This window comes from Molossus molossus, unplaced genomic scaffold (assembly GCF_014108415.1).
Source record: "Molossus molossus isolate mMolMol1 unplaced genomic scaffold, mMolMol1.p scaffold_m16_p_7, whole genome shotgun sequence".
In the NCBI taxonomy this organism is placed as follows: domain Eukaryota; kingdom Metazoa; phylum Chordata; class Mammalia; order Chiroptera; family Molossidae; genus Molossus; species Molossus molossus.
Genome location: NW_023425401.1, coordinates 14,117,271 through 14,135,086, shown reverse-complemented (window position 1 = coordinate 14,135,086; position 17,816 = coordinate 14,117,271). Strand labels below are relative to the sequence as shown.

General features: G+C 41.8%; 1 protein-coding gene and 1 long non-coding RNA gene across 6 annotated transcripts in view; one reads left to right on the top strand and one right to left on the bottom strand.

Moving 5' to 3' along the window:
- The window catches only part of SNX10 (sorting nexin 10), a 78,651-nt gene extending 70,426 nt beyond the window's left edge, over positions 1 to 8,225 (top strand). For 4 of the 5 annotated variants that reach the window (XM_036247006.1, XM_036247007.1, XM_036247009.1 and 1 more), the window contains 2 exons: positions 5,700 to 5,960; positions 6,415 to 8,225. In XM_036247006.1, the coding sequence (XP_036102899.1) occupies positions 5,700 to 5,960; positions 6,415 to 6,496 (343 nt within the window). In that variant the 3' untranslated portion in view covers positions 6,497 to 8,225. The remainder of the gene's footprint in view (positions 1 to 5,699; positions 5,961 to 6,414) is intronic. The other variant, XM_036247010.1, reaches the window with a different exon arrangement.
- Positions 5,946 to 10,158, bottom strand: LOC118620034. Its single transcript, XR_004957360.1, has 2 exons — positions 9,993 to 10,158; positions 5,946 to 6,492 (listed from the first exon to the last, which is right to left on the bottom strand). It is a non-coding gene; the product is annotated as an uncharacterized LOC118620034 (long non-coding RNA).
- Between the last annotated feature and the right edge of the window lie 7,658 nt (positions 10,159 to 17,816).

Genomic DNA, 17,816 nt, shown 5'->3' with positions numbered 1-17,816 from the left:
GATGGCCTCTCCCTTAAGACGTGGTCCCTGCAGTCCAGGTTTGCAGAGTGGCCTGTAGGTCCAGAGGCTGCTTAGGGAAGCCGCAGACTGGCCACCGCCTGTGCAGCCTAGGCAGGGACAGCCAGGTCCTGCAGCGCCCGTCAGCACTGGGAGCTGCCTGTCTTCTGTAGAGGGGTCTCCTTATCTGAGGTCAAAGGACAACATGTGTCTCTGCATTTATATTGCTGGTTGATCACAGGGCATGTGTTTTTGACCAGGAATCACTTCATTTTTTTTTTTTTTAATCCTCACCCGAGGGCATTTTTCCATTTTTGTTCAGATAGAGTGGGAGGGGAAGAGAGGAAGAGAGAGAGACGGAGAAACATCGAGGAAAGGGACATATCGAGTGGCTGCCACCCACACGACCCAACTGGGGGCGGGGACAAACTGCAACTGAGGTACGTGCCCTTAGCGGGAACCGAACCCAGGTCTCTCTGGACCGTGGGCCGATGCTCTAACCGCTGAGCCAAACCAGCCAGGGCTTACTTCATTGTTTTGAATATGACCTTTCCTTTCACAGTTGATTCTACCAAGTTAATGCTGAGTGTCCTTCGGCTGCAGTGGACATAGGCTTACACTTGGTTATTTTTTTCATACTGTGTCCATTGGCTTGCTGACTGAATTTGACGCAGATGTCATAGTGAAAAGTGTCTTGGATCAGGAGCTCAGTGAGCTGGGCTCAAGGTTTTTAGTGATTTTTAGAGAGGGAGGAAGGGAGAAGGAGAGAGAGAAACACCAATGTGAGAGAGAATTGCCTTTCATATGCACCCCAACTGAGGATTGAACCCGAAACCAGGGCATGTGCCCTGACTGGGAATTGAACTGGCCACCCTTTGGTGCGTGGGAGGATGCTTAACCACTGAACCACACTGGCCAGGGCTTGCTCCTAATTGTTTTCTGGCTGCATGGCCATGGAAAAGTCACTTCATTCCTCTGAGCCTTGGTTTGCTATAAAGGCGCCACAATGTTACCTGGGCATTGTCGACCTCACTGGCTGGGTATGTCGTTCAAATGATGCATTGGAGGAAAAACTGTTTATTAAGTGACTACATTGGGCCATAGTGGGTACTGGGGATACTAGACCCCACAAAATGGATACAAGTTCTGGTCCTTTTGAAGCTTCCAGTCCAGTGGGGAAGCACTCTGTGTGTATCAGGGGATGGCCAGATTCATGAAAATTGGATCTGGATTATCAACCAGAAGTCGAATCATAGAACAGTCTCTGGTGATGTTATTTGTTCCACCAAGCTGTGTGGACAGCGGTCTCCGAGCTGATGGTGCTTCCGTGGGGTTTGGACCTGAGGGGAAGCGAGGAGTGTAGTCCCACATGGAGGATTCAGGCCGGACCTACAGGCCCTCAAACACTGTGGCTGCTCCTGACCGTCTGTGTTCCTCAGATTCTGAGGCATGGCTCCCCTGTTCTTTGTCTGGGTTGTGGAGAAGTGACAACCCTTCCTGGGGTCCCCCAGCTCAAGCCTGCTTTGGGAAACTGGATGCCACATGCAGCTTGGCCATCTTGGCACTGTGCCTTGTCCCCAGCTTGAGACCCATTAAGTACGGCCACCCTCAGTAGCCTGCACCTTGTTTGTGTAGAGCTCTTTAGGAACTCTAGAGGACAGGCCACAGAATTAAATATGAAATATGCTTGTGTGCTGGATTTTTAGCAGGTGTTTAACAAATCTGGTTTTCAGGTAAGTTTTGAAGTTATGAACCAAGGGCACTTAACAAACCTTCTGAAACCAAAATGCTGCTGTCTCTGGGCATATGTGCGTGTGTATATAATAATATAACAAGATTTTTTTTCTTTTCTTTTTTTCATTTTAAGGTCATTTGTGAAATAATATATATTTAATAGCAAAGTACATACCCAGGCCAGAGTTCATGGGAATTAGAAAGTTGTTTCTTTCACTAGGTGCCAAAAAAATAATTTATGCCACTTATTGAACACTTGCTATATATAAAGCTTTCTACACGTTTTATCTCAATACCTACAATAATATTAGGAATTGGATATCATCTCAATTTTATAGACAAGGAAATTACAGGAAAAGGTGGAGGCACTGTTTTAGTCCCAGGAACTGGTGAGCTTACAGTTAGCAGAACTCTTGAATGCTAGTTAAATTCGGGCAGTGTGATTGTGACATTTTTCAAATATGTTCATTTTTCCTCAGTCTTGGCTATAACTTCCCTTTTGGAGTTTTTCTCTCCTGAATAATTAGAAATTGTAAGTCACTTCTGCTAGTAGCAATTTTAGTTATAGACTAAAATTGTAAACTCTGTTGGTAAGAAGATCCAACTGTGAGAATGGCCTGTCTACTAATTTTTTATGTTTGATGAGTATCATGAATGGGAGGGAGCAGTTCTGCTGAATTCATCCCGGTAACATAACTACACGTATCTTACAATGTAGGCTTTTGTATTACGGTTTTGTATTTCTTTCTTTTTTTTTTCCTTAGTGGAGGACATTTTTCGATATTTTTTGTTCAGATAGAGTGGGAGGGGTAGAGAGTGAGAGAGAAACATCAACGTGAAAGGGACACATCGAGTGGTTGCCACCCACACGACCCAACCAGGGCCGGGGACAAACTGCAACCGAGGTATGTGCCCTTAGCGGGAACCGAACCCAGGTCTCTCCAGACTGCAGGCCGACGCTCTAACCACTGAGCCAAACTGGCCAGGGTCGGTTTTGTATTTCCTTAAAATTTAAGAAATAGCATAGTTTTATTACAAAAGGATATCATGGAAACACTAGTTAGTTGTACACACACACACACACACACACACACACAGAGTTTTTATGTCCGTGTGTACAATAGAGGGCACCACAGCACAGTTCATGAATGCCTTCAATGAAGATTTGTAGGTTTTATTTTTTCTCATAATAAGAGGTAAACAGGCTGAATTAGTTTTTTCTACATCAAACTGCTAACCTTCCACATGCGATGCAAATGTGTATGTATGTCATTTTATCGGGTACAGTAGACCCAGGGTGTCCTGAGGTAGGATGAAATGTTTTTGCATAGCTATACATTGTTCTCAACTGAACCACTATATAATACACCTAATAAAATCATGTTGAGGAAAACCAGATTTTCGACTGTATCCAATTCAAGGGAAAAACAGGTTTTGCTTTGTTTAGTTTAAAGTTGTTATGGGGAAAGGAATAACTTTTGACTCATGTAAATAGCTTTTCACAAATTCCTTTAAAATTCTAGAGGCTATTTTTTCCTTTTATAAAGGCTTGAAAATTGTATACATTTATTTTTATGGAGGCTTATAACGATGACATTTTATTGACTGTTTTACAAAGTACTCTTTATATTAAATTTGAAGTTGATTTACTGCTATTAGATTTGTTTGTGGAAAATGCGGCACAAATATGACTAAGGTGAAAATAAGATTTAATATTATGGGGATGGCAGTCACAATACTCGCTGATATATATTAAACCAGATATGATATTAAATGAACTAGGTATGCTCACTGAACCAGGTGGGAAAACACTCTCAAATTGTTGTATTTTTAATTTTGGAATGAAATACCTGACTAAAAATAAAAGTCATAAATACATTAGAAATTATTTTTGCTTGTTTAAAACTTGTGGCACACAGAGGCATACACCTAGCCAGCTGGGCCGAGGGAATTAAAACCCAGAACTGTGCATAGCAGACGCAGTTTTTGGACTCCCTGCTGGTGTGAGTGGTCAGAGGTTCCCTCCCAGCCAAGGTTTCTCCCACTTCAGACCTGGGAGCCGGGCCTGGGAGTTCAGTGTGCCCGGCTCCCTCTCGCTTTTCCCCCGTGTGTCCTCCAGATGGCAGTAGTAAGCAGAAAAGAAAACACTGGGAAATAATGAGTCTAATGTACAGTAAAATTGGAAATTGAATTATAGCTCAAGAAAAAAGACAGTAGCCTTGAGGTCCCGATCAACCTGGGCTCTGATCACTTTTGTTTGCTGTACCCATGTGTTAGGTTACTAGCAAGTTAATAACAGCACGTGAGCAGTTCAAGGCTCAGTAGAATTGCTTTAGACGTGAAATAAAGCTAAAATGAATTTGTGTCCGATATCATTGGCATTAGTGCTCATTACTTTTGTGGTGTAATGCCTTGAACCATCTAAAATCAATTTTAAAGATTACCCATTATTTTATAAAGAAAATAAAACACATTTCCACCAGAAACAAAGCAGTAAGTATAATCCTATGAACAGTTACTTGTACCTTGGCTGGCAGGAAACACTCTGTTCAAACTTCACAGTGAATGCAAGTTAATATTAATGGGTCACTGCCCTATAAATCTCCTCTGGATGTGAAGTATTTAAAACAAGAGTGGTAAACATCTGTAAACGTAGAATATCTTGAAGAGTAGTAAGAGGAATTTGCCACTTTACTACTTGCATTTGGTCAATTCATCTTTATCATGGAATAGGGTCATGTTCTGGGAGAATCCAGGGCAGACGCCAGGGAGGGAGAGGAAATATTTAGCTGCTTTGCTCGAGATTTTGCCTTTTGAAAGGTGCACCGATTTTACTTTTTCTTTCTGCGGGCCAGCAAAGAATATTTTCTTAAACTACATTTGTAAGCCTATTGCAGCCAAGGGGACAGCTAGACTTTGGTGTGGATGCTGTGCTTTTCTGGACGTTTGCTTTGTTGCAAAAATAATTGTTTCATTTTGAAGAAAATAGTCTAATAACCTTGGATTTTAAGTAAATTAAATATGAATAACCAAAAGAGATTGTACTTTTCCAGTTAGTTATTTAAAAATGCAGAGTATAAGGTAAAGTTCATTCAGTTTTAAATACATAATTTTTTCATAGTTCTCTGTCTGAAAAATCCCATGTTGGGCAAAATTATACTTGGGTTTTAGTATTTTAGTTTTATTTCCTACAGCTGATCTTAGTGTGACATCATCATATCATTATTGAACTGTTCATAGAGACAAAATGATTACACATAAAAATCTTTGCTAAAAAGATTAAAAACAATTTTTATTTAAATATAAGGGTGTATTTTGTCAGAAGAAAACACATTCACTATAAAAAAATTTGAGCATGTGTAGTAGATTTTGTGACAGGGTGGTTTTTACTCCTCTCTGTAGTTCTGAAGCACTAGTTGAAATCTGTACTCTCTTTGTGCCACTGAAGATTTTGGAGAAGTTTCTAGTCAATCTTAGGTATTCAAAAAAAGCCACCTCTCAGCCAAGCCCTTGTAAACTTGTACAGAAGCACAGCTATAAAGTTTTTTTTCCCAATAAAGAGATGACTTTTTAATAGAACTTTTAATAGTAGTTGAAAGTTTTGATGTTTCTTCACAGCCTAGCCCATAAAGATCACAGAACTGACATGCTGGTCAGCAGTAAATTTTTTTTTTTTTTTAAAGTAGAATACATTTCTATGACTACATAAGCAAAATATTCCCATAATTAATCCACATGGCCATAACAGATGGTTAAATTGAAGAAATGTCCTTGAAGTTATTCTTTTAACAGATGTTCTTGACTATTAGCTTCATGTTTTTACTCACCTAAATTCCCAAATAATTGAATAAAAGTTAACATATGCTTTCATCCCTTTAATAGGCAGAGTCCGTAATGGATGCAAAGTTTGCCATAGTGGAGAATGATTTCGGTGGCACGTTTTAATGCTTCTCTCTCCTGCCCTGTAGCTGTGCATCCCCGTTCACCGGCTACTTCTCCTGTGTGCTCTCATATAGGGTCCTCCACAACGCGCTTCTGCTCTCAGACAGCAGCCTGCACCTCTTCCTGCAAAGCCATCTGAACTCGGAAGACATCGAGGCGTGCGTTTCTGGACAGACTAAGTACTCTGTAGAGGAAGCAATTCACAAGTTTGCCTTGATGAACAGGCGCTTCCCTGAAGAAGATGAAGAAGGAGAAAAAGAAAACAATATAGATTATGGTTCAGAAAGGTATTTCCTTGCATTCCATGTAATATATAAGTATTTATATAACACACAGCACATATATGCATGTGTACGGCTATCTACACACACTTCACTTTTTTGTTGATGCAATCCTAAGATAATGAAAAAATTAATTGACTGAGATTTTATTGAGTTGTGACAGCTCATCATAGTAGTCTTCACACACACCTCCACACCGAATTAATGAATGCAGTAGAAATTCAATTATCTGCATTCTGATTATGTGACTTTCATTTAGTCAGACTTGAATTATTCGCGTTTAAATTATCTAGCTAAAAAAATATCCAACTGCACTCCAAATGGCTAATTAAAAGTCCAAATTTCCTGTCTTTCTTTGTGACTGGAGATAATTAAAGTTCTCCTCTGTTACTCAGGCTTTGAGTGTGTTGTGAAAACCAATTTCCTCTTTTTATTATTTTCCCCCTCTCTTCTTTTCCAGTTCATCCTCCGGGTTTGGACACAGTAGTGATGACAGCAGTTCACATGGGTGTAAAATGAGCACAGCTCCACAGGAATCCTGAAAAAGAATTCTAATGTGACCATCTTAGGAACAGCAAATTCTGTCCAGTCATAGAGAAGAAAGCTCACTAATGATATATTCTTACCTAAAGCTCACTGTCATGCTATTAGGTATTTAAATTCTTCAAGACGTTGGGTTGTTTCTAAGTGCTGTTTTTATGTTGTCTTATTTTGGCTAAGCTTCCGTCAAAAGCTAAAAGCCTGTGATTGCAACTCTCCTTTATAGGCAAACATCACTGGTAAAACAGGATCGTGCCCTCAAATGAATTGGTTTATGTGTTTTAAAAAACCTAGTTGGTTTTATTGAATTTGAAAAGATAGGTAAATGGGTAGCATTTAAAATCCAGAGAGAGGATTCCTTCTTGTATCAATGGGGCAGTGTTATCGTACACACAGCATGCGTGAGCTTAACCACTGTGAAGACTGACAGCTTCGACCAGACGGCCTCGTTCAGACATGTGGCTGATATTTTGTGGGTACCTCCCCTGCACTGGGAAAACACTTAGCTTTTGGGTGTTTGATTGAAATAGTTTAAGGGTGTTTAACCTTTCCAGTGTTCTGTTTCACACTTAAATGGGAAAGGTATCTTATGAATACAGACATGTTAAAATAATGTTTACATCTTAGACAAAACAGAAATAATGCTAGTAACTTCGCTTATATTTGTAATATATAGATTCAGAAATACAGTTTCATTGTCCAAAATCAGCTTTAACACACGGTTTCTAGAAACAGATAATTTGTGTAATTAGAATTACAGGTTAATGATTTATTTCCTGACTAAATGTGCAATTTCTTACCACTAGATAAATTTGTCAGTGGTGTTTACTTGTTACTTATCTTTAAGTTAGAAGTAGGATCTTATAAAAATTAATAAACTTGATTTTACCAATAAGTAGCCCCATGATTAGAAAAGGATATTAACTTGTTAATTTCAGACTTAATTATTCATTTCTAAAAAGCCCTTTATTTTTAGGTATCTACCAGAGAATTGGTATGATTTAATATAATTTAACAAAATCTTTTTTTTTTCATGGTCCAAAGAGAAAATGTCTTAAACTACATTGAACTTCAAATTTCAGATATGGCAGCATTTTCTTGAGCTAATTATCCAAGTTACTTCCCTGTTGAATGGTGCAAAATATCTCTGAAACTAACAGGAACATACTTTTACATAACTGGGATAACTTGTTGCTTTAATTAAATGTTACCTCACCTCATTTTAACTAGGAGTTTAAAAGTTACTGTATTATTAAAAAGTCTTTGAAATGCTTGTAACTAAGAAGCAATAGAAAATAATTAAATTTAAAATAAGAATGATTTCCATAATTTCTCCTTTCTATTTTTTTGTTTGGTCTAAAACATTATTGAACTTATGTAAATAATTCTGATTTAATGTACTGAATCTTGTTACTTTATAATTTAAGACTCATTATTTTAATACAGAAAAATGAGGTTTAGTAGTTTCTTTTTATCCTGCCTACAAGTAATGTTTACCATCCTGTCATTTAAGAGCGATCCCCAGCTCCTTGGTGATATGTATTTGAATTCACATTATTTCTGTTTTTCAGCAGTTTGGAAAAGCATGTAATATATGCCACCAAGTGTCATATTATTTTTAGATGATGTAAACAGCCATCAACTTAAAATGGATATTAAGTAATGCCTAATACTGTGGTATGTAAACTTCATGAGATCACCATTTTCACATTAAACATGAAAAAAAATCAACTTCAGTTTGTTGGATCACTTATTTTATATAAGAATGCATTTCTTCTGACTTAGACCTAAATTCAGTGTGTTTTTGAATGATTGGTAACTTTTAATGAATAAGTTGGGTAAATTTGCTTGAATATTCACTCTGGTTGTACACGTTTGAGCTTTGGTTTGGTTGGTTTGATATGTAAGCACTGTTAAAGCTGATACTCAGCAGCGGAGATATTTAGATGAACTTCAGCCCCCAGTGGCTTTCTGGCTTTGTTCAAGTCTTTTACTTTTCTCTGGCATATTTTTTATAAAGCTTTCTTTAGGAAAATATTACTTAAGTAACTAAATAGAATAGATGTTTATTTAAAACTATTTTTAATGTAACTTAAATTTAAAGAATTCTAATCCTGGATGCTTTATGATTTATGTACACCAAAACTGTATTTCCCTGGCTAATTCTGAAAGTGTAAACTGTTCACCTATAAAGCTGATTTATGTGTTTTGTTTGAGAACTGGTTTTATATATAACCCAAAGAGGTCAGCAATGGAAGTCAACAACCTGTTACTTAGGGCTCCTTTTAAAGTCTCACTTGGAAGAAAGTGATTTAAATTCTAGTTCAAATTTCAAGTTTTAAAAATTACTGAGGAAAAACAGAAATGTTTATTTTTAAGTAGTTACATCCCTTAAGATATTAAATATCATGTAGGAGCTTTTCAAGCCTAGTTCACATTTTATTGAATAATTAAATACAAACAAGTGATATGCAATAACCTTAAAATCTCTTTTATGGCCATTAAGAATTTAAACAAATTCATTTAGCCTAGCCACAATTACCGTTATATCCAACAGTAAATTGAATGTTGTTTTGAACTCAATTTATGTTTTATTTTTGGTGCCTTAAGGATTAATCATTATTGAGCTACTGCGGTACAAGTAAGGTTTTCAGTATTTCAGCTATAAAGGAACAACCGCTTTCATAAAAGGCCTCTAAAATCTTAAGACAAAAATAGCCGAACAATAGCTTGTTCTGTTTCTAAATAGTTTTCCTCTCAATATTTAAATTATTTGGTATCCTATAAATAAAATGCAGCATCTTTTTTAATGGAGGAAACAATTTCAATACAATTTTCTGCTTTTGTTTGGAATGCAGACCTTTTGTTACTTTATTATATATAAACACATTTTCACAGACAAAATGCTTTCTGAAATTAGTTACTGCAATTTGACATTCAAGCATAGACACAATTTTCTTTACAAATAAAGGTCATAAGAAATTAATACATTTTAATAGAGTGGAGTCCAAAATTTTAGAAGGATGTAAATAAGCAACAATTTCTTTACAGTTTGAAATATTTACAAAGGATTTTGGCTCTATTCTTTGCCATATGCATCTCACAAAACGAGTCACCATTGTCCCTTTAAGTCAGACACAATTGCTCTTCGCTCTTGCTGGAAACTTTTCTAGATCCTTGTTATGAACAGTGCATTGGACACATTTATTTTAGCTTCGAAAACTCTGGTAGTTAATGACCCTTTTCCTTTTCTCCCAAATTCCAAAGACTTCTTTTCAAAAGATACAGAGGAAAAGAGAAAAAAATTAAACTACAATTTTCTGCAGAATTTAAATTCTGGTCTAAAGATACTATGCAAATGACTTATGCTAAAGAGGAAAATACCCTTTCTCCCCCGACGAGAAGTGTAGATTCATCCAAAACCCCACACCGCTTGTCTTTGCTGCTACAGGCACAGCACGGGCATAACTTGTGGTTGTGTTTTTGCTAGTTTCTTACCTCTGGGCCTTCTTTATAGCTTTGCCCCCCACCCCACTGGCGGCGGCGCTCCTGGGGCTGCCCCCTCCGCCGCCTGTTGGCTGCGGCCTCCGCCGCTCGTGCACACTCCCCAAGTCGTGTCCCGCACACGCGCGCGCTCCCGCCTCCTCCCACCCGGGCCGCTCCGGCTGCGGGCGGTGTGGAGGCAGCGACTGGGTGGCAGGTAGCAAGCCAGTCGGCCTCAGTCCGGTAACCCATGGCAACCGCCCTGGTAACCCATAGCAACAGCGCCGCAGAAAGAAAGGAAGGAAAAAAACAAAACAAAAAAAAAACCCGGGTGGAGGGGGAAGGCGGGTGGTGAGTGGGAACAACAACCGCAAAAAGGCAGCGATTTACAGCACAGCCTGCAGCGCCCTCCCGCCTGCCCCACCTGCTTCGAACGTGCGCCCGCGAGGTCCCCTTCCCAGCGATAAGCTGACAATTCTGGCTGCTTGAACAGTCATAACAAAAATAATACAGAGGATCTAGGGTGGCGAGTTGGTGTGGGAGGGAGTTTGTACACCGACGACCCTCCGGGATGCCGGAGCGTCGTTTCCAGGGCCCTGGCTGGTTTGTCTCGCCCGGAGCCGCGACACCGGACCCCGCCGCCGGGTGGGTTTCCCGGACACGCGGTCAGGGTGGGCCGCAGGAGACCCGGCGGCGGTGGCCTTTTCCCTCTGGGGCTGGACCCGAGTCTTTGTTCTGAAGATGCCGGCTGCGGCCCTCGGCCCGCTGTCCCACCCGAGGGGGGGCGACGAGCCGCCCCGGGCCTGGGTCTGGTGAAGGCTGCAGGGTCCCCGCGAGTGCCCGGGGTCGCGGAGGGCTGGGCGAATCTCACGCGTCCCACATGTTTTATATGCGCACGTACCGCACACGCTCGTTAACCCCATTCCCCTCCCAGGACCCTAAAACCTGCAGGGCTGACCTGCCGTTGCTTTAACCCGCTCCCTCCCTCCCGGAGAGCGGTGGCACCGTCATCCTGGAGGGAAGAAGCGCGTGCCTCCCGGTCTAGAACCAGCCCTGGGGCAGGGTCAGGGGTGTGTGTGTGTGTGTGTGTGTGTGTGTGTGTGTGTGTAGGGTGGGGGCATGGGGGGCATGCGGGGAGAGACCAGTCCCCCACCCCATTAAGCCAGGGGCCCAGAGAGGAGCTTTTTTTGCCCTGGAAAATAGAAACGCCCTGGTCAGGGTCAGGGTGTGTGTGTGTGTGTGTGTGTGTGTGTGTGTGTGTGTGTGTGTGTGTGTGTGTGTGTGTGTGTGTAGCGTGGCAGGGTCAGGGGTGTGTGTGTGCAGCGTGGGGTCTTGCGGGGAGTGACCAGCCTCCCACCCCATTAGCCGGCGGCGGCGCAGAGGAGCTTTCTTTGGTCTGGAAAGCAGTAGCGCGAGGCCGGTGGCAGAGGGTGCAAGGCAGCCGAAGGACAGAGGAGGGCGCTGCCGGGCCGGCGCGGCGGAGAATGAGCCGCCTGGGGTCTGGCTCGTGTCTGTGGTGCAGTGTGTAGGCTCCCAAGCAGAAAGGACCTATGCCCCTTAGATTTCAGTCTGTGCTTCGAAGCATCACCTGCTAGCTCGTGTATTCGCGGAAGCCCCAGCCGGCAATGAGAGGATGAAGGAAACACACCGGAACTGGTTCCATTCCATGCAGAGCACCTAAGTACGCAAAAAGGCCCCTCCACGAGGAAATGTATCGAGGGGAGGCGAGACTGTGCTAGAATCCGGGAGTCTACACCTATAGGTCCAGAGTAGCTTTCACTAGCTGTGATTCCAAGCGCATTGTGATGTTTTAAAAAGGAAAATGTTTGGCCTGGGTGATTTTTGAAATCCTCTGAGATCTTAATCCTCTAGTATTCTCCCTCTGTAGGTGGGTACCAGTTACAAATCCAGATAGCAAAACCATCAGCAACATCCTTTTTGAAGGCAAAGGCCTACACAAGTGTAACACACACACATAATATATGTTCCTGAAAAACGTGATTAGAACAACAGTGTCTTATATATCTAACGCCTTTGCTGGTAAACAAAAGGGAAGCTAGCTATGGAAAGAATCCCATTTTAATCTTCATAATGAAAATAATCTTCTGAATATATATATTTTTGCTGCTAAGGGAAACTTGGCTAATTTTCACAAACATGCACATTCTGGGCTCTGCTGCTTCCCGGGCGCCAGGGACAGAGGGGAGGGTGCAAACTGTTAGAGGTAAGAGATAGGACTCCAGTGCTGGGATCCATTTAGTTCAATTCCAACCCTTTGTATAGTGGTGTACTGGGAGCCCTGTGCTGTAATTTAATTTTTTTTTTTTTTAACAAAAGCAATTACAGAAAAGTGCAAATTTAACGTGTGACATTTAACATTTTGCCGTGGCAGTCAGCCTCCACTTAAATGGGGCCTTTCTGCAGAACAACAGGAGCCAAAAGGCCTTGTGTCGTGGAGTAATGTAAGACACAATCTGGGCTGCAAACGCACAATGAATCGGGAAGGATTTATGTAATTAATTGACCAGTCTTAACCTGTTATCGTGATGTAAGGAATTTGGAACTCATTAATTTGGGCTCTGACAGATTTCATATTAGAGCTGGCAAATATGGATTGAGCCTCTTATTCTTGTCGCAGCTGGAATTTCCATGACAGTGAGGATTAGTGAAGAAGACCTATTGCTGGAGTCAAACTGCCTCTTTGTAATCAGTAGCCCTGCTCTGCATTAAAGGCATAATGAAAAAAAGAAAAGGGGGAAAAAAAAAAAAGAAAAAAGCATATTACCTGGATGAAGGAGCGGAAGGGGCTTCATTCTGCTATGTGTGTATTGAGCTCAAGCATTTGCAGTTGAATGAAAACGTTAATTTCAGTCATAAAGTGAGGTGGTTTCTCAAATTGAGAGAATGAGAAGGTAAGGGTCTCAGGGTTAGGTTTGGTATTGTCGGCAAAGTTAAAAGGGATTAAAAGACGGATACTCTGAATTTCCTCTTTGTGAACACAAAGGTTGTATGAAGAAGGAAATAGAAGTCTTATGAGGGGCAAATGGCATTTCTTTTGTAATGTCATAGCTACAAGTGGGCAGTTCGGAGTCTTGAAGGAAAGACTGGCTTTCTCAGGAGCACATACTGTGTCTCCTGGTCAGAGCTCCTCTGTGGACCCCACAAATTCCAGAAGTCACCTAATGAGCATTTCATCAGTAATCTAATAATCGGTGTCCTTTTTGCAGTATTTGAGGTTCAATGAATCACCCACTGGGAAATGCCTAGTTTCTTCTTTGAGATTTTAAGAAAACCTAGTCAAATCTAACTTTCACTCTCTACCACTTGACAATCAGAAAATGGCTAGGTTGAAAAAAAAAGGTCCCAAGATGAACCTAAATGCTTTTTCTTCTTCTTCCTTTCACAATGGGTTCTCCCTATTGCTGTGCCATGTGATAAGGTTAATATAACAACTGCCATAGGGATCATTAATACAGGCAGATAAGCAAAGTTGCACGTTTAAAACACTTTCAGGGTATCATTCGCCTCCTCCTGCTGATAAAGGAGGCCTTGGTAATAAATGCGGAACACAGGCACCGGACACTGAACTTTTCAGACAGAAAGCTCAACTGACCTCTCCTTATATGTTATTACTTGTAAGAACTCTTCAAAGTTGGGGACTAACTGCTCTTGAAATATGTTTTTACTTTGTATGTTACATTTAAAAACTTTCCGATCAAGCATAATTTAAATTTTAATGTAACAAATATTGTTACAATATAAATCTTTGCAAAAACAAAAAGGATTTCCAACTCTCAGTGGGGAGGATTGGAACTATTCATATGCCTTTTTTGTTGTTGTCTTGGTTCCAACCAAATTCCAAAGTAAAGATTTTTTTTAAGTTAGTGACAATGGGATTTGATCTAGCAATGAAGGACTTGGTACAAAGATTTGTTTTGTGATTATCTTGTTAACAAGTGATTTCTTCAGCTTTGGTTCCATTAGTATGAATGCATGAAGATACACACTGGAAATTTGCATCGATATATTAATGTTATCCTTCACATTGAGAGCAAAATGAATGCTAGTAGTTGCTATTGGTATTATTATTTTAGTGGGAAGGCTGTGAAGATAAACAATTGATATCAGCAAGACTTGGATAACTAGTATAAACCATGACAAGGGCGATTAATAGTGTATATAAACACACTTCAAATTTGTATATACGATCTCAGCTCTCACCTAGGAATTTCTTTGTATTTTTTTAAAGGGTAATGTTTAAGTTGACAATTACAAGGTTATCAACTCATGTGCTGTATGTACTGTTTACATATCAGAGTTATGGAATGGACACATTGAAGTGTGATTTCCGGGAGAGAGTGTTGCCCGGAAGGAAGTCTGGAGCCTGGTCCTGGCTCTGTGGCTAGCACCCCCCCCACCCCCCCGCCACTGCAGTTTCCTCATCGGTACAGTAAGAAGCTTTAATTCAGAATGTCTCTAAAGGTGTTAATAAGTGTTACTAAAAAAGGAGGAGGTCAGGTAGAGGCTTCTATGGTCAGTAACATTTCAGACACATCAGGTTAAGAGAAGTTTAACATTACTTTTCTGTAGGACTTCTCAATGCCTTTCATGTGTTAATATAGACCGAATCCGTAAGTGTGTTGTATTGGGGGTCAGGGGTACTGTTTGCAGTTTTTTGTTTTTTTTTTTATCCTCACCCGAGGACATTTTTCCATTTTTTTGTTCAAGTAGAGTAGGAGGGGGAGAGAGGAACAGAGAGAGAGAGAAACATCGACGTGAAGGGACACATCGAGTGGCTGCCACCCGCACGACTGACCAGGGCCGGGGACAAACTGCAACCGAGGTACATGCCCTTAGCGGGAACTGAACCCGGGTCTCTCCGGACCGCAGGCCGACGCTCTAACCGCTGAGCCAAACCGGCCAGGGCCTGTTTGCAGTTTTTAAAAACTGATTCGAAGAAGAGAATCTAAAATTCTGTGATCTTTTGAATCTATAATACTTCGGATTCCTTCCAGAATGATTAAAGGACACTTGCATTCACTTCATGTTCTTGAGCCCAGGGTTCAAGGACAGTGTGGACATCACTAAGAGGGGAGGACTCCCCTTCAGAGACCAGGTTCTGTAGAGGCAGGAGGTGGTGCTGAGTTTAAACCTGGTTCCCTGCTTGCAAGATGAGTGGCCTGGACGGTGCCACTCCCCTGGTGGAGTTTGTTTCTTCATCGACACCCTGAGGGCAGGTTTGAGGGGCTAATGAAATCACTGCGGTTCCCTCTGCTTGGAGGGTCTTTTCCTTTCCCCTCCCAATGCCTTCTGGCTGACTAATTCGTTAGTCAGGACTGATGACACCTCTCCTCTGAGCTGATGCCACTCTGACCACACCCACCACCAGTCAGGTGCCCTTTCATAGTGTTTCATGGTGTTTCATGCCCCTGTGCCTTCTGGTAGCACTCCTCCCCGCATGGGTGGCCATCCGTGTGTCTGTCCCTCTCATCAGTCAGTTGCCCATGGAGGGTAAGGACTGTGTTTCATCTCTGACTTCCCTAACCCAGCTCCAGCCCCCAGTTTAATACAGAGCACATTTGATAGTCAATGGTCAATGACTGTCATAAGGTAGACAGAAGGCCTGCAGACCCTTTTTTGGGGGGGGGGAGGGGTACGTGCCCTTAGCGGGAACTGAACTTGAGACTCTCTGGTCCGCAGGCCGATGCTCCAACCGCTGAGCCAAACTGGCCGGGGCTGCAGACCCTTCTTAAAGTTCCTTTCCTGTGGCACAACCAGTGAAAGAAGAGCTTGGAGCATGGTAGCAGGTCATTCAGAGATGTTCGTCTCCCTGAACTTGGGAGCTTCGGTTGTCCTGAGGATGGACAAGAGCGCTCTTTCAGCGCCACGTGTCCACGTCTCTGTGGCTGTGACCTTGAAAAGGTAATGTCATTGTCCACTCAAGAGGTCTACATGGCAGTCAGAACTCTTAGCTCGAGATTACACATTCTAGTGAGCAAAGAGACCCTTCATTGAAATATTTTGCTGCGATATTTCTTTTGGTTAACTTGTTTCTGATAAGACACTGTGCCCAGCACAGTGTGTAAATCGTACAGTGACATTCAGTAAATGGTGGATGATTCAATTGAAATATTTGACTATGTGGACAGGTTAACATTTTTGCCACATGTACGCTGCTATGACCTAGAACCCCATACAAAGCTGAAGCCCAGTCTGACTTTAAAAAAGTAATTAAAGAGTAATTTAAAGCTTTACTAAAGTCTTCTAAAACCACCCAAATAATCTAATTTTAACCCCCCAAGCTTTCTTATGGTTCTTTTCTGAGTCAAGTTTTTCCATTACTATATTAAATAGTAGACCTCCAAACTCAAAAGTGACATTTTTGTAAGGATTTTGACAGGGAGTTGTACTGTGAGCAATTTCATTTAAGTTGTCTTGGTGCAGTATAGTTCTTTGTGTAGCCTGTGGTTCAGCCTGACCTCTCTAGAGGAACAAAAAATGTAACCATAATAAATGTTTGTTGCGTTCTAGCACCAGCACAGAGAAGAATAAAGGAATGGCAAAGGCAGGTGAGATGTTACCATCTTTTAGAGTAAAGGAGACAGTCTGTAGTAGAATGGAGGTAAACAAGGAGCCCGAGTGATGAGGAGAACACTAACTATAACCAAGAGGACCCAAAGCAATGGCTCAGGTGAGTGGGCGATCACCTTCTCTCTTAGGGACTTGGGAGGCCGGTGGACAAGCCCTGCTCCGGGAAGTCACTCGGGGACTCAGGCCGGTGGAGCGGCTCGGCCATCTTCAACAGTCCCTTCCAGATGGCTGCAGTCATTCCTATTCCAGCCTGTAAGAAGCAAGGAGGGAACACAACTGGAGTGAGCACCATTTAATTTAGTTTTCAATAGAAAACCTCAAATATACACAGATGTAGGGATAATGTAGTATAATACACCCCCATGTGCCTGTCACTTAAAGTTATTTTCATCTAGTCAAACATATATCATTTATATCCCCCATTTTGGCCCTCTTTATTATTTTTGTTGTTAATCCTCACCTGAGTATACTTTTCCATTGATTTCCAGATAGAATGGAAGGAACGGAGGGAGAGAGAGAAAAATATCGATGTGAGAGAGACACACAGATTGGTTGCTTCCCACATGACCACTGACTGAGGCCAGGGATTGAACCTGTGACCCAAGTATACTCCCTTGACTGGGAATTGAACCTGTGACCCTTCAGACTGTAGACTGATGCCCCAACCACTAAGCCAAACTTATTTTTTATTTAAAAAAAATTTTTTTTAAATCCTCACTCGAGGATATTTTTTCCAATTGTCTTCAGATAGAGTGGGAGGGAGGGAGAGGAAGAGAGAGAGAGAAACATCAGTGTGAGAGGGACACATCGATTGGTTGCCTCCCGCACAACCCCGGCCAGGGTCAGGGACTGAACCGCAACCGAGTATGTGCCCTTGACCGGAATTGAACTTGCAGTGCTGTAACCACTCAGCTAAGCTGTCCAAGGCTCCTTATTTTAAGTCAAAATTTCAGACCCCTTTATGAAGATGATCTGGAGGTTGCACACGTTGCTTCAGCACTTGGTCGGAACTTTGTCACATGGCCACATCTAGCTGCAAGCAAGGCCGGGCAACATCTCTAGCTGGACAGCTGTGTCCAGGAGGGAGGAGAGAATGCCACATTTGAGGGGATAGGACTTTAGGGGGTCCTTGAGAAAGGCCATAGAGACTGCAATTAAACCAGTCAGGGAAAGACTAAAGACATTTCTCCCCTGCGGTGCCATCCAGTGATGGCCGCAGAATGATACCGTGTGAAAGTTACAGTGAGT